The sequence below is a fragment of the Ambystoma mexicanum genome, chromosome 2p (genome assembly GCF_040938575.1).
Source record: "Ambystoma mexicanum isolate Mex_15411 chromosome 2p, UKY_AmexF1_1, whole genome shotgun sequence".
Classification (NCBI taxonomy): Eukaryota; Metazoa; Chordata; class Amphibia; order Caudata; family Ambystomatidae; genus Ambystoma; species Ambystoma mexicanum.
Genome location: NC_090923.1, coordinates 1,155,044,312 through 1,155,065,465, shown reverse-complemented (window position 1 = coordinate 1,155,065,465; position 21,154 = coordinate 1,155,044,312). Strand labels below are relative to the sequence as shown.

The following is a 21,154-nucleotide window of genomic DNA, read 5'->3' as shown; positions in this document are numbered from 1 at the left end:
TGTCTTTGTAGACTTTACCAGTGCCTTCGACCTGGTGGGCCGTGACATCCTGTGGTCAAAGCTGAAAGACATGGGGTGCCCAAGATGGATCCTAAACATACTGATAGCCCTGCATAGTAACACTACCACTAGGGTCCGCCTTAATGACCGGGGGGAGGTCTCTGAGGAGATCTGTACTAATATGGGAGTTAAGCAGGGTTGCGTAACTGCACCCATTCTGTACAACCTATATATAGCCGATCTGCTGGACCGTATGGCATCAAAGTCCAATTGTCCTCCCAAATTGAAGGAAACACCGATTATGGGAATGCTATATGTGGATGACTTGATCCTCTTTGACCGCACAATGTCTGGCATCAAGAATTTACTTAATGAGTTACAGACATACTCATCACAGTTGGGTTTGGTCATAAACCTGGAAAAAACTAAAATAATGGCTATTGCAAGAAAAGGGACAAAACAAACTGGTATTGATACCAACTTGGGAACTATTGCGGTGGTGGACAATATCCATATCTAGGGTTGGATTTCAAGGCTTTGTCTAACTATGAAGCTATAATCATAAATAAAAAACGGAGAGCAAAATTGCTAACCCTCCAGGCCTGCAGATTTGCAAAGGGCACTGCAGGTTTTAGTATGGTCGGTATTATGAAATTGTACCCACAATACTATATGGCTTGGAGGCATTAGCCATGCAAGATCTAACTTGGCTCAACATCCTAGAGGGCCACTATTGGCGCAGTGTTTTTGGCCTGGGGCCTTCTTGCTCAGTACAATATCTAAGACTTGAACTGGGGCTAATCTCCCTGAGAGGGATGGCACTGCGTGCGCAAGGTTCCTTCTACTTGAAAGCTCTAGCAAACCCCCGTTGTAAATTGCTCAGGTTGGCAGGGCAAAGCTACGGTTCAGAAAAACATCCCAGGGGTGGGTCATATAAAGATTTGAATGAATCATTATTTGTGGAGATTGACTGGCCTTATGAAAAGCTAAAACACTTACCATATATCCACCAGAAAAAAAACATTTCAAGATAAACTAAATAAGTGGGACTGGTGTATGAATACAGACCACTTAACTACGCTTAGTGGATATGAGGCAGTCTCTCACGTCACCCACAGGTATCTAAAAACTCAGGTGTACTTATTGTTATCACCGGCACCTGAAGTTAGACGCTTCTTGTTGCAATTGAGAACAAACCAGCTACCGGTCCTTACTATTATTGGGCCAAGGTTGAACATTCCCCGAGAGGTCAGGATTTGTCGAATTTGCCAGGGGACAGGAGTACTCGAATCTGCCCGACATGTCCTAACACTATGCCCAAAACTTGGTCCGACATATATGTGCGCATATGAAAAATGGGTCCATAATTATGAGGCGATAAAAGATGAAGTCTTTTGGTATGGCTGCCTGAATACAGTCTCCTTAAGCCTACAGCTAGCTCTCTTTAGGGTATGGACCCATATAAAGCCCTTACTCCAGTAATAAAGTCAAATTTATCGGGAAGTCGATATACTGCTGATTTGTGACTGTGTGAATTTTATGGTCGGTCTAATGATCGTAATGAAAGCATTATATTGCTTTTAAATTTTAAATTATATGGCAGTTTATCTTTTATGCTGGTGTTTGTTCTTTGATGTACTTTGCATCTAACCGAAAATCTATTGCATATATATATATATATATTTTGTTTCTGTTTGAGATGTATATCTGATATGTATGAGTTGTGTAAAATCCAATTTTTGGATTGTACCACAATAAAGTATTTATTAAATGAAAGGCAGTTTAGAATCCTTTGCAGGATTCTAAACGACCTCACAGATCCTGCTTAGCCAATCAGTTTTCTTGAATTTCACCTCCATCTTGGACTGGTATTACCCCTGGCTGCTAAATAACAAATGTTAATGAAAAAATGTATCTTGCCAATTAATCCCATAATCACATACTGCCCCTGTTCCCTGCACCCCTCCTGTGTCTCACGCCAATCTTGTACACCCAGACCCGTTTCCTAGCCTGCAAGCTGATAAGAAAACTGATAACCCCCTTCTGTAGTCAATAACCCCCCCCTTATGCAGGCAGTAAATTCAGTCCTTGATCAGGTTCCTCTGCAGTCAAAACCTCCAGTTCCTGGTCACACCCATCTCTGCCGTCAGCACTGGCAGTACCTAGATAGACCCCCACTGCAGTCAGTACCTTCAGACCCTTGGCTCGGTTGATGGCTCTCAGGGGACGCAGCACTCTGAGCACTCGTAAAATCTTCACCACTGAGATGGCGCTGGAGCTGAAAATCAAGACCAAAGATAAGGCATCATACACACAGTGGGTAGCCAAGGGAACAGACAATTACAAACCAGAGAGACTAGGGAGGCGAAAAAGTTCTTTGTGTCATGGTGGGGCAGCTGAAGAGCAAGGTAGGAAAGAGAGACTCGAGAAAGCCGCAGTGCGAGAGGGGAGCAGGAAATGAGAAAGGAGTTGAGAGGGAAAGCAGGAAGTGATAAGCAGGATACAAGAGAGTGAAATGGGTGGTTGTGGATGTAGGGGAGGTGAAAACGTCATAGCAGGAGGAGAAGCTACAATATTTCTAGAAAATGGTGCAGAAGTGGCACAATAGGGGCAGCTTGAAATGAGAAGGGCAGTCCATCATAATATTCAGTTCTTTCCAACTACTCGCTCCTTTCCACTGGAACCGCCTCCCTCTCACCATCCGCTCTACTCCATCCTTCCCCAACTTCCGTACCTCTCTAAAATCCTATCTCTTCCATTCACCTCCCTAAAACTCTTTGCTCCCTCTCTTACTTCTGCTACTTCTACCCACACCTCCTATTCCCTTTCCTACTTCTCTTACACCTCTCCCTCTCCTCTCATGCTACCCCACCCTACCCCACTTCCTCCACTTTTCTAATCCTCATCTCTTCCTTCCTTTCCCCTCTCACCCTCTGCTTCCTCTCTTACTTCAACTCTCTCCACTGTTCATACCTCCTACTTCCTCTCACACCTTGGTCCCTCCCTACCCTTCTATCCTCTTCTATAATGTGAATTGTTTTTGTACTGTTTTCTGGTTTAATTAAATTGTTACTTAATGCTTGTTGTATCTTGATGGTTGAACTGAAAATTCAATAAAATACAAATAATAGTCTGTGGGTATGCAAAAATGCCATACAACGATAAGCCATTTTGTAAACACAACCACCCTTCACCAAAACACAAACTTTGAAAACCCAACTGCCTGCCCACACACACATTAGCTACTCTGCTGACAGGGCGCGTGGGTGTATTACCCCAAGCAATGTTATGGAAACATGGTCAATTGTAAATCTTTAACGTTAAGGTAGTAGCAATTGTAAAACCTTGATAGATTTTAAAGACCCCCTTTTGGGGGGACTGGGTGATCTCCCAGAGGGCGTTTTGGTGAAATTAGAAGTAAATGGTGCATTTTAAAGGAAACCGGTGAAATTTGGATAGAAATTGTTTAAGACCATTTGATAGGGACATCTGAGGGTACTCCCCCAAAGCCATTTTGGGAAGATTAGCAGCAAATGGTCACTTTTAAAACAGTTTGGGGCGATAACATGGACTCATTGGTGAAAGTATTGAGGTTAATGATCCATATGATCCCCTCCAACACCTGGATTCTGTAGCTGCCACTCAAAAGAAATGGGACTGAACCAATTGTATGACATTTTGTCCTCTGTCAAGCACTTGTCAAACCTCAGAGTCTAGGACCTCGCCTCTGCTTTAGATAAAGTCGACCAGCCCCCTTTCCTGTTAACACTCCCTAACTTTGGAACTTCAAGTCACCACCTTGTCCTAGGACGGCTCCTTCCACACTGGCGGCTCTTTCTCCATATCATGGAAATCTGGAACCTCTGAACATACCCCTCTCCAAGTACGGGTCCCAAAATTGCTTCATCCTGACTGCACATCTTTTCACGTTCTATAACTCCTCCCTTGGTAAACAGACCTCATCTTTTGGATTTTCCATTAATCTTTTTGAGGAACATACCCAGATCTTCTCCTTCCCCTCAATTACCTGCTACCTCTCCCTGGGGATTTCCAACTATCTCTCCATTATCTGACACTGAATGGCACTTAGCTGTCCTTTGCTCAACTCATCTAAGTCATATATCTGCCAGACTCTCTTCTCCCCTCCCCAATCTATTATCCCCCTGACTTCTCAGCCTCCCTGAAGGCACGCAACCATGGGGTTCTCTTTGACAGCGACTAAAATCTCAGAAAATGTCATCACATCCACAGCCACTGCTGCAGGATCAGTCTGTTAAACATCTGCAAGACCCATCCCCTTCACACCGGCCTTTCTACTCAAACTCTCATTGCCACCTTGCTCACATTGGTTTATCTGCGTCACAGCCTCCATCTCTACTCCTATGACCACCAAGACAATATCCTCAACTTAATTAACTGCACCCTGTACAACCTCCCCGACATCCCTCCAACCTCTCCACCCCACCTTCTTGCCAGTTGGCTCTCCATGCACAAGAGGCCAAAATACAAATTCCTACTACTTGTCTTCAAATCCACAACACTTCTACCTGGCTGCCACCAGCTCCCACCTCTCCCCACCCTGCATCCTTGGACTTAGAATCCTCCTTAGTATGTCTTCCCCCAATGGCCTTGTGTGCTCTTTAGTTTAATTTCATTGTATGTCCTTGCCCCCTCCACTGGACTCCTTTCCCCAGACATAAAAAGCAAAACCAACATCTGCTCATTCAAATCAGCCCTAAAGCTGCACCAATCCACCAACATAAACCATCCATACTGATACCACCTGTCTGACAACCACTACAATACTATCAATGACATCTACATATCTCTCTCCTAATTTCCATCTATTTGCAATGCTTGTTATTTGTTTGTGGTTTTTGTTTCTCAATTATCATCCTCACTAGCTTTTAATGAATTAAAACTCCCTACTTGAATACTCTGTGTAAGGTAACTGCTTGAAGGTCTTCCCATACTGCTCTCTGTGAGTGCTTCCGATCAAAACGCCACTTTTCTTCAGAAAATACAATACACTGTCATACATTTCAAAATATCAATTAAACACACCAAGCCCAGCTTCCATTAGGCTCAGCTAATATAGTAGGACCAGGTTCCATTATTCCCAATTAACAATGCAGGGCGAGAATCTATTATTTCTAATTAATAAAGGAGAATCAGATTACGTTATTTGCAACTAACACCATGGATCTATTTTTAATTAAATGAGTAATTTGACAGCGAGGAGCCGTTCGTGTTGACTTTTGACCTGCACTTTTGCCCTCCACTGTTCAAAGTGATTAATCGCTGCCAGGCATACTTGCTTGCCAGGCAGCATTTACTTTTCATTGCGACTGCTGCTTGCCATGCTCGGATGGCAAACAGTGCTCACAATTACAATTAAACCCTGCCCGACATGAAAGCATGGCAGGCAGTGTGTACAGTGGATCCCTACGGGATCCGCCTGCTTAAAGCTGGTGCATAAAGCAGGCAGGCTATATAGGGCTCGCCAGCATTTGCGCCGGCATGAAAATGCATACCAGCGCAAATGCTGCTACATTTGTATGGCGGAGAGGAAAGAAGGTGGCAGATACGCAAGTTGCGTTCCACTCCTCCTCTCCGCCATACAAATGAATGAAACAGAGGTGTGCCATAAGAAACATGCATAAAAGCTTACACAAGACTTTTACAGTTGTTTCCTATGCTATGCCCCTCATGAACATGAGCCCCCATATGTCCAGGTGAGACCCCAGTGAGATGTGGCGGAGACCTCCTGGCAGGTATCCTGCTCATAAAATGAGGAGATGATGCAACCGAAGACAATGCATAATTTCGCCTGTTTTTATTAAACACAGGCTAAAAAATTATTGCAGTAGAAATGACCCAAAATAAATGCACAGATAGATAGCATGATAATCTTGACGGGATATATAAATATATATACACACACGCACACAAAAACATCATACATCAAATTATTCGGAGTATGAATGCAGTTTGTATAAAAAGCGCAGTAACTCACTAAATATTTAAGACATAAAATTTAGCCATGACCATGGCACCTTCAACAGTATGTAATCTATGCCCTACAGAGCAGACCTTGCAACATTTGTGCCAGATGTGCCACCTGGTTCCATGTCATCAGTATCACTTCCACCCATTTCTGTAGGCAAAGAATGGTAGTTAACATTAATATTTGATTGTTTTGTTTTTGCTATGTGACTGTGCTATGCTACCCTATGCAAGCTTTGCTACTCTCTGACAGGTTTTGAAATGTTAAGCTATGCTCTCGTGGGTTTGCTATGCTATGCTGTGTATCACTATGCAATGCCATGTCAGCTTTGGGCAGCGGGATATGTTGCACAATGTTGGTCTTTTAGGATCTATGGGTTTTGTTCCCAATGCATTTTTGCCAGAAAGCTTAACTTGAATGTTTGCTTTTGATGTGCACCTGTTGTTAAGATGGATTTCTAGAAACTGGCCTGGTGGACAGATTTTAGGAGGCCACCCTAGTTATAGTGAACATGGGCACTCTGAGACATTAGCCAAAATCCAATCAAGGTAGCAATGGAGGGCAGTCAAGGGGAGTGTGAGTGGGATCAGGGGTCCACAATGAGTCCATGCAGTGAAGCACACTATAATTCAATTTAGACAGAAATGTACAAAAATACTATATTTAACTAGGCCTCATAAACGCTAAAAAATGAAACAAGCAGGTGATAATATTGCACAACACTCAATAATAAACATATATAAAGTCACCATAAGTTCTTAAAATGCATTCAATTAGTTAAATCAATAAAATAAGATAAGTGATCTATTAAGATGGAACCAAGTGGCAGGAAATATGCCCTAGCTTCAGGTGTCCAATCCCTATGAAGAGTGGGCCATTGTGCCCAGAAGTCACAATGCTTCTCTCCAGAATGTATCTGATGCTGGTAAAGTATTTGTGTTGGTGATTATTCAAGAAAAAAGATGCAACAAAGTTACTGGTAAGTAGAAATGTGTTCTTATCTTTCAGGTTTCACTGCCCAGCAAAAAGCAGTGGAATGGAAGGATACAAAGAGACTTGTTTGGAATGTTATTCTATGGAGGACCGGGGGGACAAATGCTTTGTGTTTACTTTCCCCACTGACTCTGATTTTCCCATAGGACTGGAAGGGTCAACTGGGAGTCGCTGGAGGTTGGATTTCCCACTGTTGGTTCCAGAAAGAGGTGCTCAGGAGCTGTGGGTGCAAGTATTCTGCAACCTGTGGCGATGGAGAAATGCAGAAAGCACCAATGCATCCCTCTTCAGGACACTTCACAGGACCCGGGAAGGCGAGTTCCAGCAACGGGCAACACACACAGCCTACGGCAGGAGTTGTTCCATTCGAGGTTGAATAAGACCTTCCCGAGCAGGATCCCTTGAAGCTGGGAGGCTGACATTCTGCAGGAAGGCGACTTACACCACAAGCTGACGACCACCAAAGTTACAGCTGCAAATGCAGAACAGCGTTGATTCAAGGAAGGTAGCCCACTGGAGAGCTGGTCTGTCCACTGGGTGGTCTAGGGACACTCCCGAAGGCTCATGCCAGAGAACACGCTGAGACTGGTTGATCCCACTATTTCAGGTGTTCAAGTATCGCACATGGCCTTTGCAGGTCAGGTAGTTTAACAGGGCTTTATCAGGCCAAAGCAGGAAGGGATTCTGGGCCTCTTCGGGAGTCTTCAACGGATCTTAAGACAGCTGTTCCTCTGCAAAGGATTCTTGGCTCCAATATTGATCTGAAGAAATGGCTGTAGGAGTCCTCTTCTTATCCAGTACCCAGCCTGGAAGCAAGTTTAAGCCCACCAATCGTAAGGATCTGCACTATTCAAACAGCCACTAGTTGTATAATCGGGACAACTATTGGTTTCACTCATGCCCCACACCTAGACTCATTATCACTATGAATGTGGAGTGGGACCAGACAGTGCCACGACTTTCTGAGCCATGCACACACAAAGGCATTACGACTGGGGCATCTGAGAGTTGCTGTTTTGACATTCGTTGGAGTGTTGCTTGGAGAGGCGGCAACCCAGGAAGGTCTCGAAGTGGAGCTCTGCCCATACGGAGGCTTGCAAAATGTTTCAGGCTGCTGGCATGTCGTATTGAACATGTTTTTGTATTACTCCAATGGTTGCCTTTGATTAGGGATTAGTGCTTAGGCTGTTTCCCGGCTCAACTTTCTGTATGTATGCTTTTATCTACAGCACAATGGACCTCATTACAAGTCAGCCGGTCCGAAACAACGGTGGCGGTAAATCCGCCGCCACTGTTGTTTCCGGACTGGCTGATTCAGAGTCATGCAGGCGGGAGGTGTCACTCCCGCCAGGTCTCACCTGGCGGGAGTAACACCACCTGCCTGCAGGCGGACATGGAAACACCGGCTCTGTCATAGACGGAACCAGTGTTTCCATGGTACCCATCCCCATGGAGTCCTCCATGGGAATGGGGATTTACAGAATTCCGCCTCCAGAATTACCGGGTCACCAGGGGTTGTTATGCCCCAGTGATTCCGGCAATCACAGAGGTGGAATGGTATTACCGGTCCGGCGGCACCCTGCCGGTTTTTCCAGCACGGCTACCGCCGGACTCGTAATGAGGCCCAATGAGTTTTCCTTTGAATTTTGAAATATGCCAGTCACAAGAGCAAAGGGTCTCAATGTAACATTTGGGCAGTCTGCTTTGTCTGTTTCTTTACCCTCCTGCCCCCCCTGTGTCTGGATCTTTTGTTCAGGGGGTGAAGAAGGGACTTTGGCACGATAGATCCATTTCTGGGATGCATAATAGATCCCATGTTGTGCAGGATGATATGTTATTGACACCTGTGGCCAAAAACGCTTGACTTTTGATGTATTGGCCATTGGTAAGCATAGGAAGCAGCACCTTTGGGATAGGAGAGACTGCTCCCCTATGGATGATAAAGAATCGAATTGTGATATGGCCTGCCCAATGCCCTCTATGGAACATAATACAAAGGCCTTGAGTAATGTGGAAGGGCGTGTTGTCACTATGGGAGAACATACTGTGGTATTGGGCGATGCTGTGATGGGAAATCAAGTTGGAGATATGGGGAATGTATCCCCTACCCTGGCAGTTTTGGCTGACCCCCCAAGAAAAAGTGAGGTTAATTCTATCTCTGATGGTCTGCCATTATCCTCGACTGATCAGTCTAGGAGGGAGGGGAACCAGCTTTGCATTTAGAGCCGGAGGAATGGAAACATGTGAAAGGCATTATTATCTGAGAGATAATGCAGTGTAGAAACTTTGCGCATCTCTGCATCTGGGTTGACCTTATTGACAAATCTGCCTGTCAATTATTACCGATCAAGGTGAATAATTCTTCTCAGACTATTTTGAAGCCTAATGTGGTAGATCAGTGCTGTCAGACATATTCTGGGGTGAATTATCTTTTTTCAGTTGGAGAAAACTCTGCTAATATACATGAAATTGCATCTGTCACCCAAATTAATATATCTAACTTTTCTAGGGCAGCCGTAGATCATAATTGCTGGAGGGACAGCTATAAAGAATGTCTTATAGCTCTAAGGATCTTCGTATGGGAAAAACACACAAACCAAGGATTGAGGATAGGTCTTTGAGAGATTTCACCATGGATAAAATAAACTTTGTAATTGTGAATGTGGATAAGCCAATGGGTGAAGAGTCTAAGGAAGCGCTTAGTAATAAAGTGATGGGTTGGCTCCACCATAAAACCGGGTCTGGGATCATTAGAGCTTCCGATTTTAAGGTTCTTTGGCACCTTGAACTGAAGGGCTGGTGTTCCCATGAATCCATATATTGTATACTGTTTGGGTGCAGCTGTAGTAACCTCTCTTATTTCTTAAAAATCTGTGAAGATCTGGACCAGGTTTCAATTAATTTAAGACTGATAGTTGATCCAGTATAAGACTTTCTTTTCTGGTGTAATGGCTAGATGTGCATCTGGATCTTCAACATGTTTTTGGGCAATTTTGAGAATGTATTATTTGCATTCAGCTGTTTTTGTAGATAGTTCTATTGTGCTTTGATTTCCTTTTATTAATGTTTTATGTTGTTATATATCCTTGTTGTTTGTTTTGTTAACACCACTCTGCCTACAGGCTGTGTTTTGAGTGCTATATTAATAAAAATAAATAAAGTGTCGAACTTGCATGGGTCCCATTCTAGTATCAGGTGGTACCAATCACACTTCTAACACCATATATGGTGTATCAGAAGAAAGATGTGGACCAGAAGACATAACGTTTCTACAGGACTTTGATTTAACTTAAAGAATACGCCTCAGTGATCATATCTCTAATAGCAAAGTTCCTACCTATCAAACTAAAACTGAGGGTGCTTGTCAATATTAGTCAAAATAAGGAACAAGTTACTTACCTGTAACTGTTGTTCTTCAGCATGGGTCTGGCATGGATTCATATGCTCATGAATATTCCTTGTCGTCAGGCTGGGAATCCTTGGTAAAAGAAAAAACAGTTTCACTTTCGTTTATGAACTGTCTTTCTCCAATAAACCAATCAGTGAGCTCTGGATCATACTGCCCCGAGCTAATGACTGCCCTCTCCCTAAACCCGTCCTCTGGCAGCCATCTTCATATTTTTGCCTCACGTTCAAGTGTTGGGAGTCCTTGTGTTTCGCTCTTGGAGTTTTCTGTATTTTTCATGCTTTTTTGCTAGAAAACACCTATGTTTGCTCAATAGAGCCCGTGTGCTTCATCGTTTCTTCATCCAATTAACAGGGATCCGTTTTCTCTGCATCTTTCATCCCCCCTCAAGGGCGGATTTGTCAAGTGTTTCTTCTTGGAAGTTTCCCGAAGGCCATCAGGCCTATACTGCGCCAGATCAAGTCAGAGGAGAAGAAGGACGGGGCTTCCCTCTTTAAGCTCTGCACCAACTGCAGTTTGCAGAATGTTTTCATGGATGACAAGCATTCCCAGTGCCTTTATTGTCTTCACCCGACGCACAAGGAAGGATTGCGAGGTCTGTCATGGCTTTACCAAGCGCACTTTGAAGGATCGCCACGTCAGACTGGCTGCGTGGCTCAAAGCCAAGGCCCCTGCCCAGTGTGGTTCACAGGGGCATCCCTCCTCTGGATCCAGCTAGCCAGAGCGGGCTTCTAAGTCCTTTGAGGGTGCTCCATCCGTGGGGTCCAAGACAAGGCCAAGCACTGCAAGTCCAGTTTCGTCGGGGTCGCCGTGCAAGCGGGTCCAGCGACGGTCAGGGCATGTTCATTTTCTCCAGCATCGTCAATCTCCAGCCATCGCTCCAGCTCTTCGTTGAAGAGAAAGTCATCTACCCTAGGGAAACTACGGGAGAAACCGGAGAAGGCCAAGCAACAGGAAAAGGTTGCCGACCTACCAGTGGAGGCCCAGGTGATACAAGCTAAGTCATCAGCATCTATCGAGCTGGTGGCGGCTGCCCTTTCGAAGGCATAAGGGACTGACCCGGTCCAGGGTACCCCTACGGCGGCTAGGGTGGCTCTGGCCAAGCCAGTGGAAAAGACACAGGAAAAGAGGATGCCGTCTCTGATCCCGAAGCCGACCCCTCAGGACCCAGAGAAGGGGTTTAGGGGAGTGGAACAACTCCATGGCACAGATATTTCTCAACATTGGTGTTAGTGCTAGGCACCCCAAGAAAGGCAAATACAGGTATTTGTTGGAGGTTTAAACCAGGCTCCCTATCCAATGTGGCATTTCAGGCAATACTGATGAATAGTATTGAGGAGATTTCTTTAACTTAATTGGATCAGGAGGGCCTCTATGGCATGAGTTAGGAAATTATTAGACAGGAGCTAAACAAGATTGCACAGAACCTTACACGTTGAAGATGCCTGAAGATCCCACAACAGGCTACACTGCTGGCCAACATTAGGACAGAGGAAAATTGGTCTGAGGAAGAAGTCAATAGGGACAGCAAGTTTGTGCCTCAGTACACTGTGGCAAGGCAGCATGCCCAGGGGGAAATGCTAGGCAAGACATTAGTGTGGATTATTTAGACAGAGAGGGGACTAGTCGGTGCTCCCAAACTACAAGTAACTGTACAATCAGGCCATTCCACGTTAGAGGATGCAGCCCAGATATATCTATCAGAGATCAACTCCCATAATTCACTAGCAGGCAATCGCCTTCAAAAACTGCCTTCAAAAACTGTAAGTGTGGCATGGGTGGGGTGTAGAGCAATTACTGTACTCCAGAAAGCCCCCACCACTCTACCCTACCTTTCCATAACGTAGACGGCCATAGACTTAGACCATGCATACTCAGAGAGATTTGTGAACACCAGCCTAAATCTATTTATGGCTGGACTGTGAATGTTGCATTGCATTACATACTAACATACTTGCCAATGTTAACTAGTGCCACACCTAGAGAGAACTGTGAAGATTGGCCTGCGTCACATCTAGATAGGATTATGAATGCTAGCATGTGCCACACTTAGATGGAATGCTTAACTTTAGCCTGCGTCACATCTAGATAGGATTATGAATGTTAGCATGTGCCACACTAAGATGGAATTCTTAACTTTAGCCTACGTCACATCTAGATAGGATTATGAATGTTAGCATGGGCCAAACTTAGATGAAATTCTTAACTTTAGCTTGCATCACATCTAGATAGAAATGTGAATGCTAGCATGTGCCACACTTAGATGGAATGCTTAACTTTAGCCTGCGTCACATCTAGATAGAATTATGAATGTTAACATGCGCCAAACTTAGATGGAATTCTTAACTTTAGCCTGCGTCGCATCTAGATCGAAATGTGAATGTTAGCATGTGCCACACTTAGATGGAATGCTTATCTTTATCCTGCGTCACATCTAGATAGGATTCTAAATGTTAACATGCGCCAAACTTAGATGGAATTCTTAACTTTAGCCTGCGTCGCATCTAGATAGAAATGTGAATGTTAGCAAGTGCCACACTTAGATGGAATGCTTAACTTTAGCCTGCGTCACATCTACATAGGATTATGAATGTTAGCATGTGCCACACCTAGATGGCATGCTTAACTTTATCCTGCGTCACATCTAGATAGGATTCTAAATGTTAACATGCGCCAAACTTAGATGGAATTCTTAACTTTAGACTGCGTCGCATCTAGATAGAAATGTGAATGTTAGCAAGTGCCACACTTAGATGGAATGCTTAACTTTAGCCTGCGTCACATCTACATAGGATTATGAATGTTAGCATGTGCCACACCTAGATGGCATGCTTAACTTTAGCTTACGTCACATCTAGATAGGATTATGAATGTTAGCATGTGCCACACTTAGATAGAATTCTTAACTTTAGCCTGCCTCACATCTAGATAGAAATCTGAATGTTGGCATGCACCGTACTTAAGTGAAACTGTGAATGTTATCATGTGCCACACTTAGATGGAATCGTGATCACTAGCCTGCCTCACATCTAGATAGGATATTGAAGGTTAGCAAGTGCCACATTCAGATGGATTAGTGAATGATAGCAAGCATCACACCTAGACATAATTGTAAGGACAGCAATGCCAATTAACCAATCCACTAACAATTTCACCCCTCTGCATACACCTCTCAAACTCTAACTATACACAACCACAAGCCTACAACACAACAATCTGCACAAACTTCACTACACTGCAACAACAAAACAAACCACACATAGACTCGCACAACAGCTCACGACGACTACCGACCGTAAAACACCACAAGCCCAGCCGACGGACCCACCGGGCTGAGGCTGCCAACAGCACATCACTGCTCTCTTGCACTTTTCCAGCTTATTCCCACTAACTCACCCCCTTCCCTTTTTTCAGAGCTACCAGAGCGCCAGGGGACCACCCCTACATATGTCCTTTAACATTAACATTAACATGAACATTTGGCTAACATCAAACTCTGGACTGGATACGGAAAGGGTGACTAAGGATTTGAAATGGTGCCCCGATGGGGAATGCCAAGCCAAGTTCCAGAGGGCTGATAAAACATCATGGAACACTTTTCCAACTCTGGTCACCCAAGAGTTGCTTATGGAGTAGCAGGAGGGGGGGGAGTACACAATTCCTCAGGCCTACAAAAGAAATGAACTGTACAAAGAAACCGCAATTCCAGCCGCAGGTACAGGAAAACTGGGAGCAAGAGCTGGCCAGCCCACTGAGGTGCTGTTCAACCGTTAGGGAGGACGGCTCAGGGAACCACTGATACAATTCACCCATACAAGCAGCGAAAGGGTAGCCCCTTCCCTTTGCAAAAAACGAGAAGGAAAAACGATATTAGAGCCTCCCTATCTTACCAAAGGAGCAAACACAGTCCTAACCTCACACCACCTTAGGGGAGCATTAGAGGTGAAGGGAAACAACAGAAGTGCCATATAGTGACAATTACCGGTTAGGCTCACAGAGGAAGGGGACTGGAAACAGCAAGCGCGTAGGGTGAGGCTGGGGGGCCTTGTGATATTCAAAATGGATCACTGCCTCTGCTTTGTTAGCCATTTCACCAGAAAATTCACATGAGGCTAGCGACCCAATTAATCACGGACTAACCCTCCCCCGAAACGACAGATGCAAACTATCAGCCTGCAAGCCAACCTAGGGCACGAGCAAAGGCAGTATAAACACACAAATCACACAGCTCAATGACTGGGCTGCTAGAATGGGGACATCATTTGTTGAGCTGGAAGAAGATGCTCAGAGCAGGAGCAAGAAGGTGGCTGGAGAGTGGAGTAGAATAGAGGTTGTGGAGAACTGCAGCAGGGGAGGGAAGTAAATATGTGGAAGAGGGTTTATTGGAGGAGGTTAGTAACAACAGACGGAATTGCAGAAAGTGCGGAAGAAGTAACGTTATCAGAGGGGGAGAACTGAGGGGAAACAACTGGAGATGAGAAGAATCAGGAATGGGAGGAACGTTTGGATTGTGTATAGTTGGGGAAAAGTGGTGTGACAGCAGAGGCATGTTGTTGAGATCATGGAAATTGGTACAGGGAAAACTGACTAGGGTGAGCAAAGCAGGGCACCATATACCTGGGGGAAAATGGAGTCGGTGGTGGAAGAGGAAAGTTGAGGATGCAGTGGCTGAATGGCAGGAGGAGGTCAGAAGCAGCAATGACCTGAGTAGGCCCAAAAAGGGTGAAGAAGGAAAGGAGGAGCCCAGAGGAGCAAAGAGAAAGTGGGAAGAAGTCAGGAGGAACCATGAGGGACAGAAGATGGAGCGGCCTGAGGGGGTGAAGAAGGGCTGGGCAGACAGAAGCCGATTATGTCAACTAGATCTCTCCTTCCTTCTCTAGCCAGCTTGTCCCCCATACAACATTTACCTGCTCGACCAGCTGAAGAGACTGCCAGAAGAGCAGAAGAGGGGCACAGCACAGGGTCCTTTTGTCATGTCAGGCAGTCCTAGCGAAAAGCAGTCTGTGGGCTTCCCAAAATCCAACAGAAGGACAATCCAGGGGAGATCCCTCAAATAAACCTTGGGCATTTACTTTGGACTCCAGGATTCTGATAAGAAGTTACACCTTATTTCACTCCCCCTTATTATTTTGCCCACACTTTGTTCACTCTCCCTAATTAGTACCTGCGAGGGACAGATTGTTGCAAACAATCTGATTGGACCTTGCTGGGTCGTTACCTGGCCGAGTCCCGGAGTTCTATACCTTTCTTCCCCCGCCGCGATGGGAAGGGAGAAAGGACTACACGTAGTCCCTCTCCCTGATCTCTGGCAGCCATTTTATTTTTTCGAGTTGAGAAACGGTCACAACGCTGTGTCTCAACTCAAGAACAATTGCTATTACTACCCTGGTACAATGTGACGGGGTACTAATAGCAACAGAACCCTTTAAGGGGGCATTAACGGTCGGTTAATGCCACCAGGTCTATGTTAATGTTCTTGCTCCACTCTGGTTTCCAACTATTCCCCGGGGGCATTACCCAACTGGTAATGCCCCCCTCCTCGGGTTCTATTGCTTCAATAAAACACTTTACGTGGGGCTGATGTGTGTGTCTGGACATTGATTACCCATTGACTGTCCAGACACATTGTAGAGATAGCCACACTACTGAATCTGAAATAATTATGCTCAAAACAGTGGAAATGGCTCAGGAATCGATGGGCTACAAACACAACTCTAAAAAGGATTCACCAATATATTACAAAACTTAAAGAGGTATATGATAGGAGACCCTATGTACATCCATTTAAAAGACACAATGACAGCGTTGTGAAAGCCTGGCAAGACTTAGTTTCAATGCTCCTCTTAAAGTTAGCGGTCCTTGATAAATAGCAGTGGCAAAATAATAGTGTAAATCATAGCGGATATGTTACTCCCACATATGAAGAAATTAGTGCACCCATATCAGTCAGGATTTATTCCTAGGAGGTTAATCAAATCCAACCAGTGCATGCTGCCCAATGTTTTTGTGTGGCGTGCTCATTCACCCAATCACCCAATGGAGGCCATCACATCATAAAAGCTTCCTACTCTGTCAGATGGGTCTATATGCTTAAACTACTATATTGGTGAAGCTTGACTTTGGTAATCCGTTCTTTAGGATGGTCAAGCATCTGCATAGTGGCCCTTGTGCTGTTGTCCAAACTAACCTGGATGTGTCGGAACCAGTCATGTTTGATTGAGTAACAAGACAGGGGCTGCCCTCCGTTTTGCCTATTCTTTGCATTAGTGGCTGGGACCATAGACCCTTATTGGGAAGAAGTGCATGGGAGGCAGGGAGATTATGAGGAAAGATGTTCAAGACATCATCTCACTCTGTGCTGACGATATGCTGTTTTATCTGTGGGACCCAAGGTAGCATCTTGAGGGAGCATAGGTGATCATGGACTCCTTCAAATATCTGGGCCTCAATCAACATATACAGGACTGTATCAGATTGTTTTAGGGGTAATATAACTGAGTAATTGGAATCATTTATGGAGAAAATCAAAAGGTGGATTAAGTTGGCCATTGCACTTCCTGGCAGAACAGCTCCAGTCAAGATGGTTATAGTACCAACAGTCCTCTGTGGATTTTTTAATGTCCACTTAGAACTCAGGAGTTATTCAAAAAAAGCGGAACCATCAATTTATTTTAATTTTTTTTCAGCAGGTGAGGCCCCCATTGCAACGGAACACTCAACAGACACTGGGTCAGTGGATTGCAAGTGCCTGACATTTACTGGTGCTACCGAGCCGCTCAGCTTCAACATGCAGTGCGCTTGCAGGAGACCAGAGAGAAGGGACTGCAAGGATATATAGAAAAAGCTGAAATGACATCAGAGAGCCCAGCCTATATCTGTGTGGCAGGAAGAACCCAACAGCTACCACTAGAGAAATGTTGTTGTAGATGCTTTCTCTACTTGAGGTAAAACACCTGTATAGTCCGCAAATTCCACTCTCGGAGACTACACTTTTGACATAAGAAGTCCGAACGGCTCTGCATGTGAGACGGCAGGAAGGAGATACACATACAAAGTGGTACCTCTTCTCTGAGAATGAGGTTACATGAATTGAGACAATTGGAAGGCCAGGTAAATAATTTAAAACGACACTCAAGTTTGCCCAGGTTATAACCCCAGTAACTAAAAGATAGGGGTGGCACCTGGAGCAACGTCGAGAGATCCAATTAGTGACATATATATTCTCGCAGCATGGAACTGTCTTATACGGACTCCCTCAATATATGGTTTGCTCCTGAAAGCAAAATGTGTGACACATATAGGGGTCCAGGGTAGCTGGCAGTGAGATTTAGGAATAGGTGTACCAGATGAGGAGTGTCCGTGAGCATTTCCACATACTAGGGAAGTATCCCTGAAGGTTACGTTCCAAATGATGTATAGCAGAATACTAGCATAATCCTGTATGACGCCTGAGCAACAAACATGCAGAATAATGTCCCTCCTTATAATTCAAATTGCAAAAACTGTAGTTGCCCAGAAGCAACATTATTCCTCCCTATTTGGGATTGCTTGCCTTTCCATGGATTTTGAAAATGGTTCTGAATGATATCCAAGTTATTCTGACTGTTGACATTCCTACAATTTGCACAAGGGTACTACTGGCCACATTTCCAACACTGCCTATGCCTTCTGCTACATGTTTGGGTTTAGTAGTGGTATCAGCAAAGTGCAGCACAGCTCTCTGCTGCATGCTCAAGAGAGCTCCATCTTTTCTTTCTTTTATTGTGTGTTTGGTTAAATAAAACACATTTTTGTACAGAATTAATATCAATAAAACATACAAATACACATTTAAAAAGATATATATAAACACAATCAAATTATTGCTCATCTAATACACAATACATGACTAAAAGGGCCAAATATAGCAAAGTTCAAGACACAATAAAACTATCAATTTGTTGATACTACATCAAAGGCAACACATTTCATAGGAAAGTAGTACTACAGAGTGTAACATATCAACAGGAATAAAAAGATATTATGAATGACATAAAATCGAGAAAATTACCACCGTCAGCTGCCTCATGTTATTACAGTGCAACCGCTCTTTGTTAACCTTTAACACCCACATGCATGAGATACAAGGAACAGGATAAAGTGCCTTTAGAGTATTAAAATGGCTGCATAATAATAATAATAATAATAATAATAAAAATAATAATAACAATAATAATAAATAATGCATGAATAGTTTATTAACCCCCCAGCGAGGAATGTATCACCCAAAACAACAGTAACAGAGCAAAGAACAAACAGGTCGATTACCCCTTCCTTTATGTCCCTAAGTGTCTCAAGGTCAGTAGATTGACAATCTTATTCAACTACAAGACTGCATAATGCACCACTCTGGTCTGTGAACATTGAGTTTTCATTCATTTTAATACATTTTCTCAAAAAAAGACCTAAAACAAGACATACATGATATACATTTTTAAAGACAGTCAAAACTGTACAATTATCACATTCATTCACATATGAAACATAAAACATAATGTAACATCTGTCTAAATACAAAAAATACTGAGATATGTTTAAAAAGGCAGCACTTCTGGTTGGGACTAATACTATCCAACATTTTAGGAATCAAGATCTAACATCAGTATCTATAATGACTCCCTCGTACTCTAATACATCTGTTGTCTAAAGAGAAAGCTGTTTCTTAATTGGTTTCTTCTCTACAGCCTCTCTATATTACTGCACAACGTTATTCTGGGGTGTGATTGATATTACAACTTGTATCAAACTCCCCACAGGTGTATGTGTAGATGCAGAGAAAGGAAAATTTGATGACAGTTTCCTTTTGTTTTGTCGACATATGTTTCGGCCGTCTAGACTCATACAGTGTGCTCTCAAATTCTGTTGGTCTGGTAAATATGGGCCATCTTCAGGACAATGGAGCTGGTTTATATAAGAATGCTATGCTTCGCAAGTGCAATGCTTCCCAATTTTCGATCTATAAAAAAGATCAAAAGTATTTGTTTTTTTTAAAAAAAGGGTTTTCTATTTCTACTACAAGTTCATGTTCTACAAGTAATGGCTGCGGTATTTCCTACATGTACCACCACAATTACTAACCTGTGATTCACTGTGATAGTGAGCAGCCCCCATAGTAACTTGTGAGAAAGAACAGCTCCGGACAGCATCCAGTAAGGACTGCCATAAAGGGCCATACAATGAAGACAACACCAATATAAAGTCTGTCGTCTGACAGAAACACAAGGTATTTTGAATGAGACCTTTGTTGTTTCACCCTGATTGCGAATACTGTGATAGATGAATTCTAAGATAGCAGCACTGACACGAGCAATATATATCCATAGGTGTGGTGCAAGCTCAGATCTCTGGAACAAAATACCCTCAAGTTGCCAGATGGTTTAAGATTTTCCTCAACATCTCAAAGTAATCACAGTGAATCACAGGTCAGTAATTGTAGTGGTACATGTAAGAAATACTGCAGCCATTACTTGTAGAACATGAACTTGTAGTAGAAATAGAAAACCCTTTTTTTTCTAAAACAAATACTTTTGATATTTTTTATAGATCGAAAATTGGGAAGCATCGCACTTGCGAAGAAAAGCATTATTATATAAAACAGCTCCATTGTCCTGAAGACGGCCCGTATTTACCAGACCAACAGAATTTGAGAGCACACTGTATGAGTCTAGACGTCCAAAACATATGTCGACAAAACAAAAGGAAACTGTCATCAAATTTTCCTTTCTCTCCATCTACAGCTACACCTGTGGGGAGTTTGATACAAGTTGTAATATCAATCACACCCAAAAATAACGCTGTGCAGTAACATAGAGAGGATGTATAGAAGAAACCAAGGAAGAAACAGCTTTCTATTTAGACAACGGATGTATTAGAGTACGAGGGAGTCATTATAGATACTGATGTTAGATCTTGATTCCTAAAACGTAAGATAGTATTAGTCCCAAACAGAAGTGCTGCCTTTTTAAACATATCTCAGTATTATTTGTATTTAGACTGATGTTACATTATGTTTTATGTTTGATATGAGAATGAATGTGATAATTGTACAGTTTTGACTGTCTTTAAAAATGTAGATCATGTATGTCTTGTTTTAGGTCTTTATTTAAGAAAATGTATTAAAATTCAATGAAAACTCAATGTTCACAGACCAGAGTGGTGCATTATGCAGTCTTGTAGTTGAATAAGATTGTCAATCTACTGACCTTGAGACACTTAGGGACATAAAGGAAGGAGTAGTCGACCTGTTTGTTCTTTGCTCTGTTACGGTATTTTTCTCACTTTTGACAGAGTGGACCCCCTGAGAACAAAAAATAGGGAGTACCCAATTTCAAGCATCACCCAAAACAACTAAAGGACTTTCTCTGTAACATACAGTAGTTAAGTATGGTTGAAGAGATTCCTTCCAAACATAGAACGATGCCGCAGTAATCACTACAGACTCCGCTCCATAGATTCCTCAAAACTGGTCAGTCTCAATAAAATTGGAAGTGGAGGTGAAGTCAGAGTATCCCTTCGAGTATACATTTCTTAGTTTTGGGCAGCCAGTTAAAATATGTGGATGGTCTCAACAGTCATGGCACATAACCAGCATAATCTATCACTACATGGTGTTTTTGTCCATCTCCCTATATGCTCTTGAGTGGGCATCATTTTAAAACGTAGGCATGTAGTAAACCTTAATTGTACTGAACAGAGCTTGATTAATAAGT

At 43.3% G+C, this 21,154-nt stretch overlaps 1 protein-coding gene across 4 annotated transcripts in view; it reads right to left on the bottom strand.

Annotated features, from left to right (window-relative positions):
* CACNA1F (calcium voltage-gated channel subunit alpha1 F) overlaps nucleotides 1-21,154 on the bottom strand; it is a 1,137,291-nt gene that overhangs the window by 464,293 nt on the left and 651,844 nt on the right. For all 4 annotated transcript variants that reach the window (XM_069645269.1, XM_069645268.1, XM_069645267.1 and 1 more), the window contains one exon: nucleotides 2,191-2,278. In XM_069645269.1, the coding sequence (XP_069501370.1) occupies nucleotides 2,191-2,278 (88 nt within the window). The remainder of the gene's footprint in view (nucleotides 1-2,190; nucleotides 2,279-21,154) is intronic.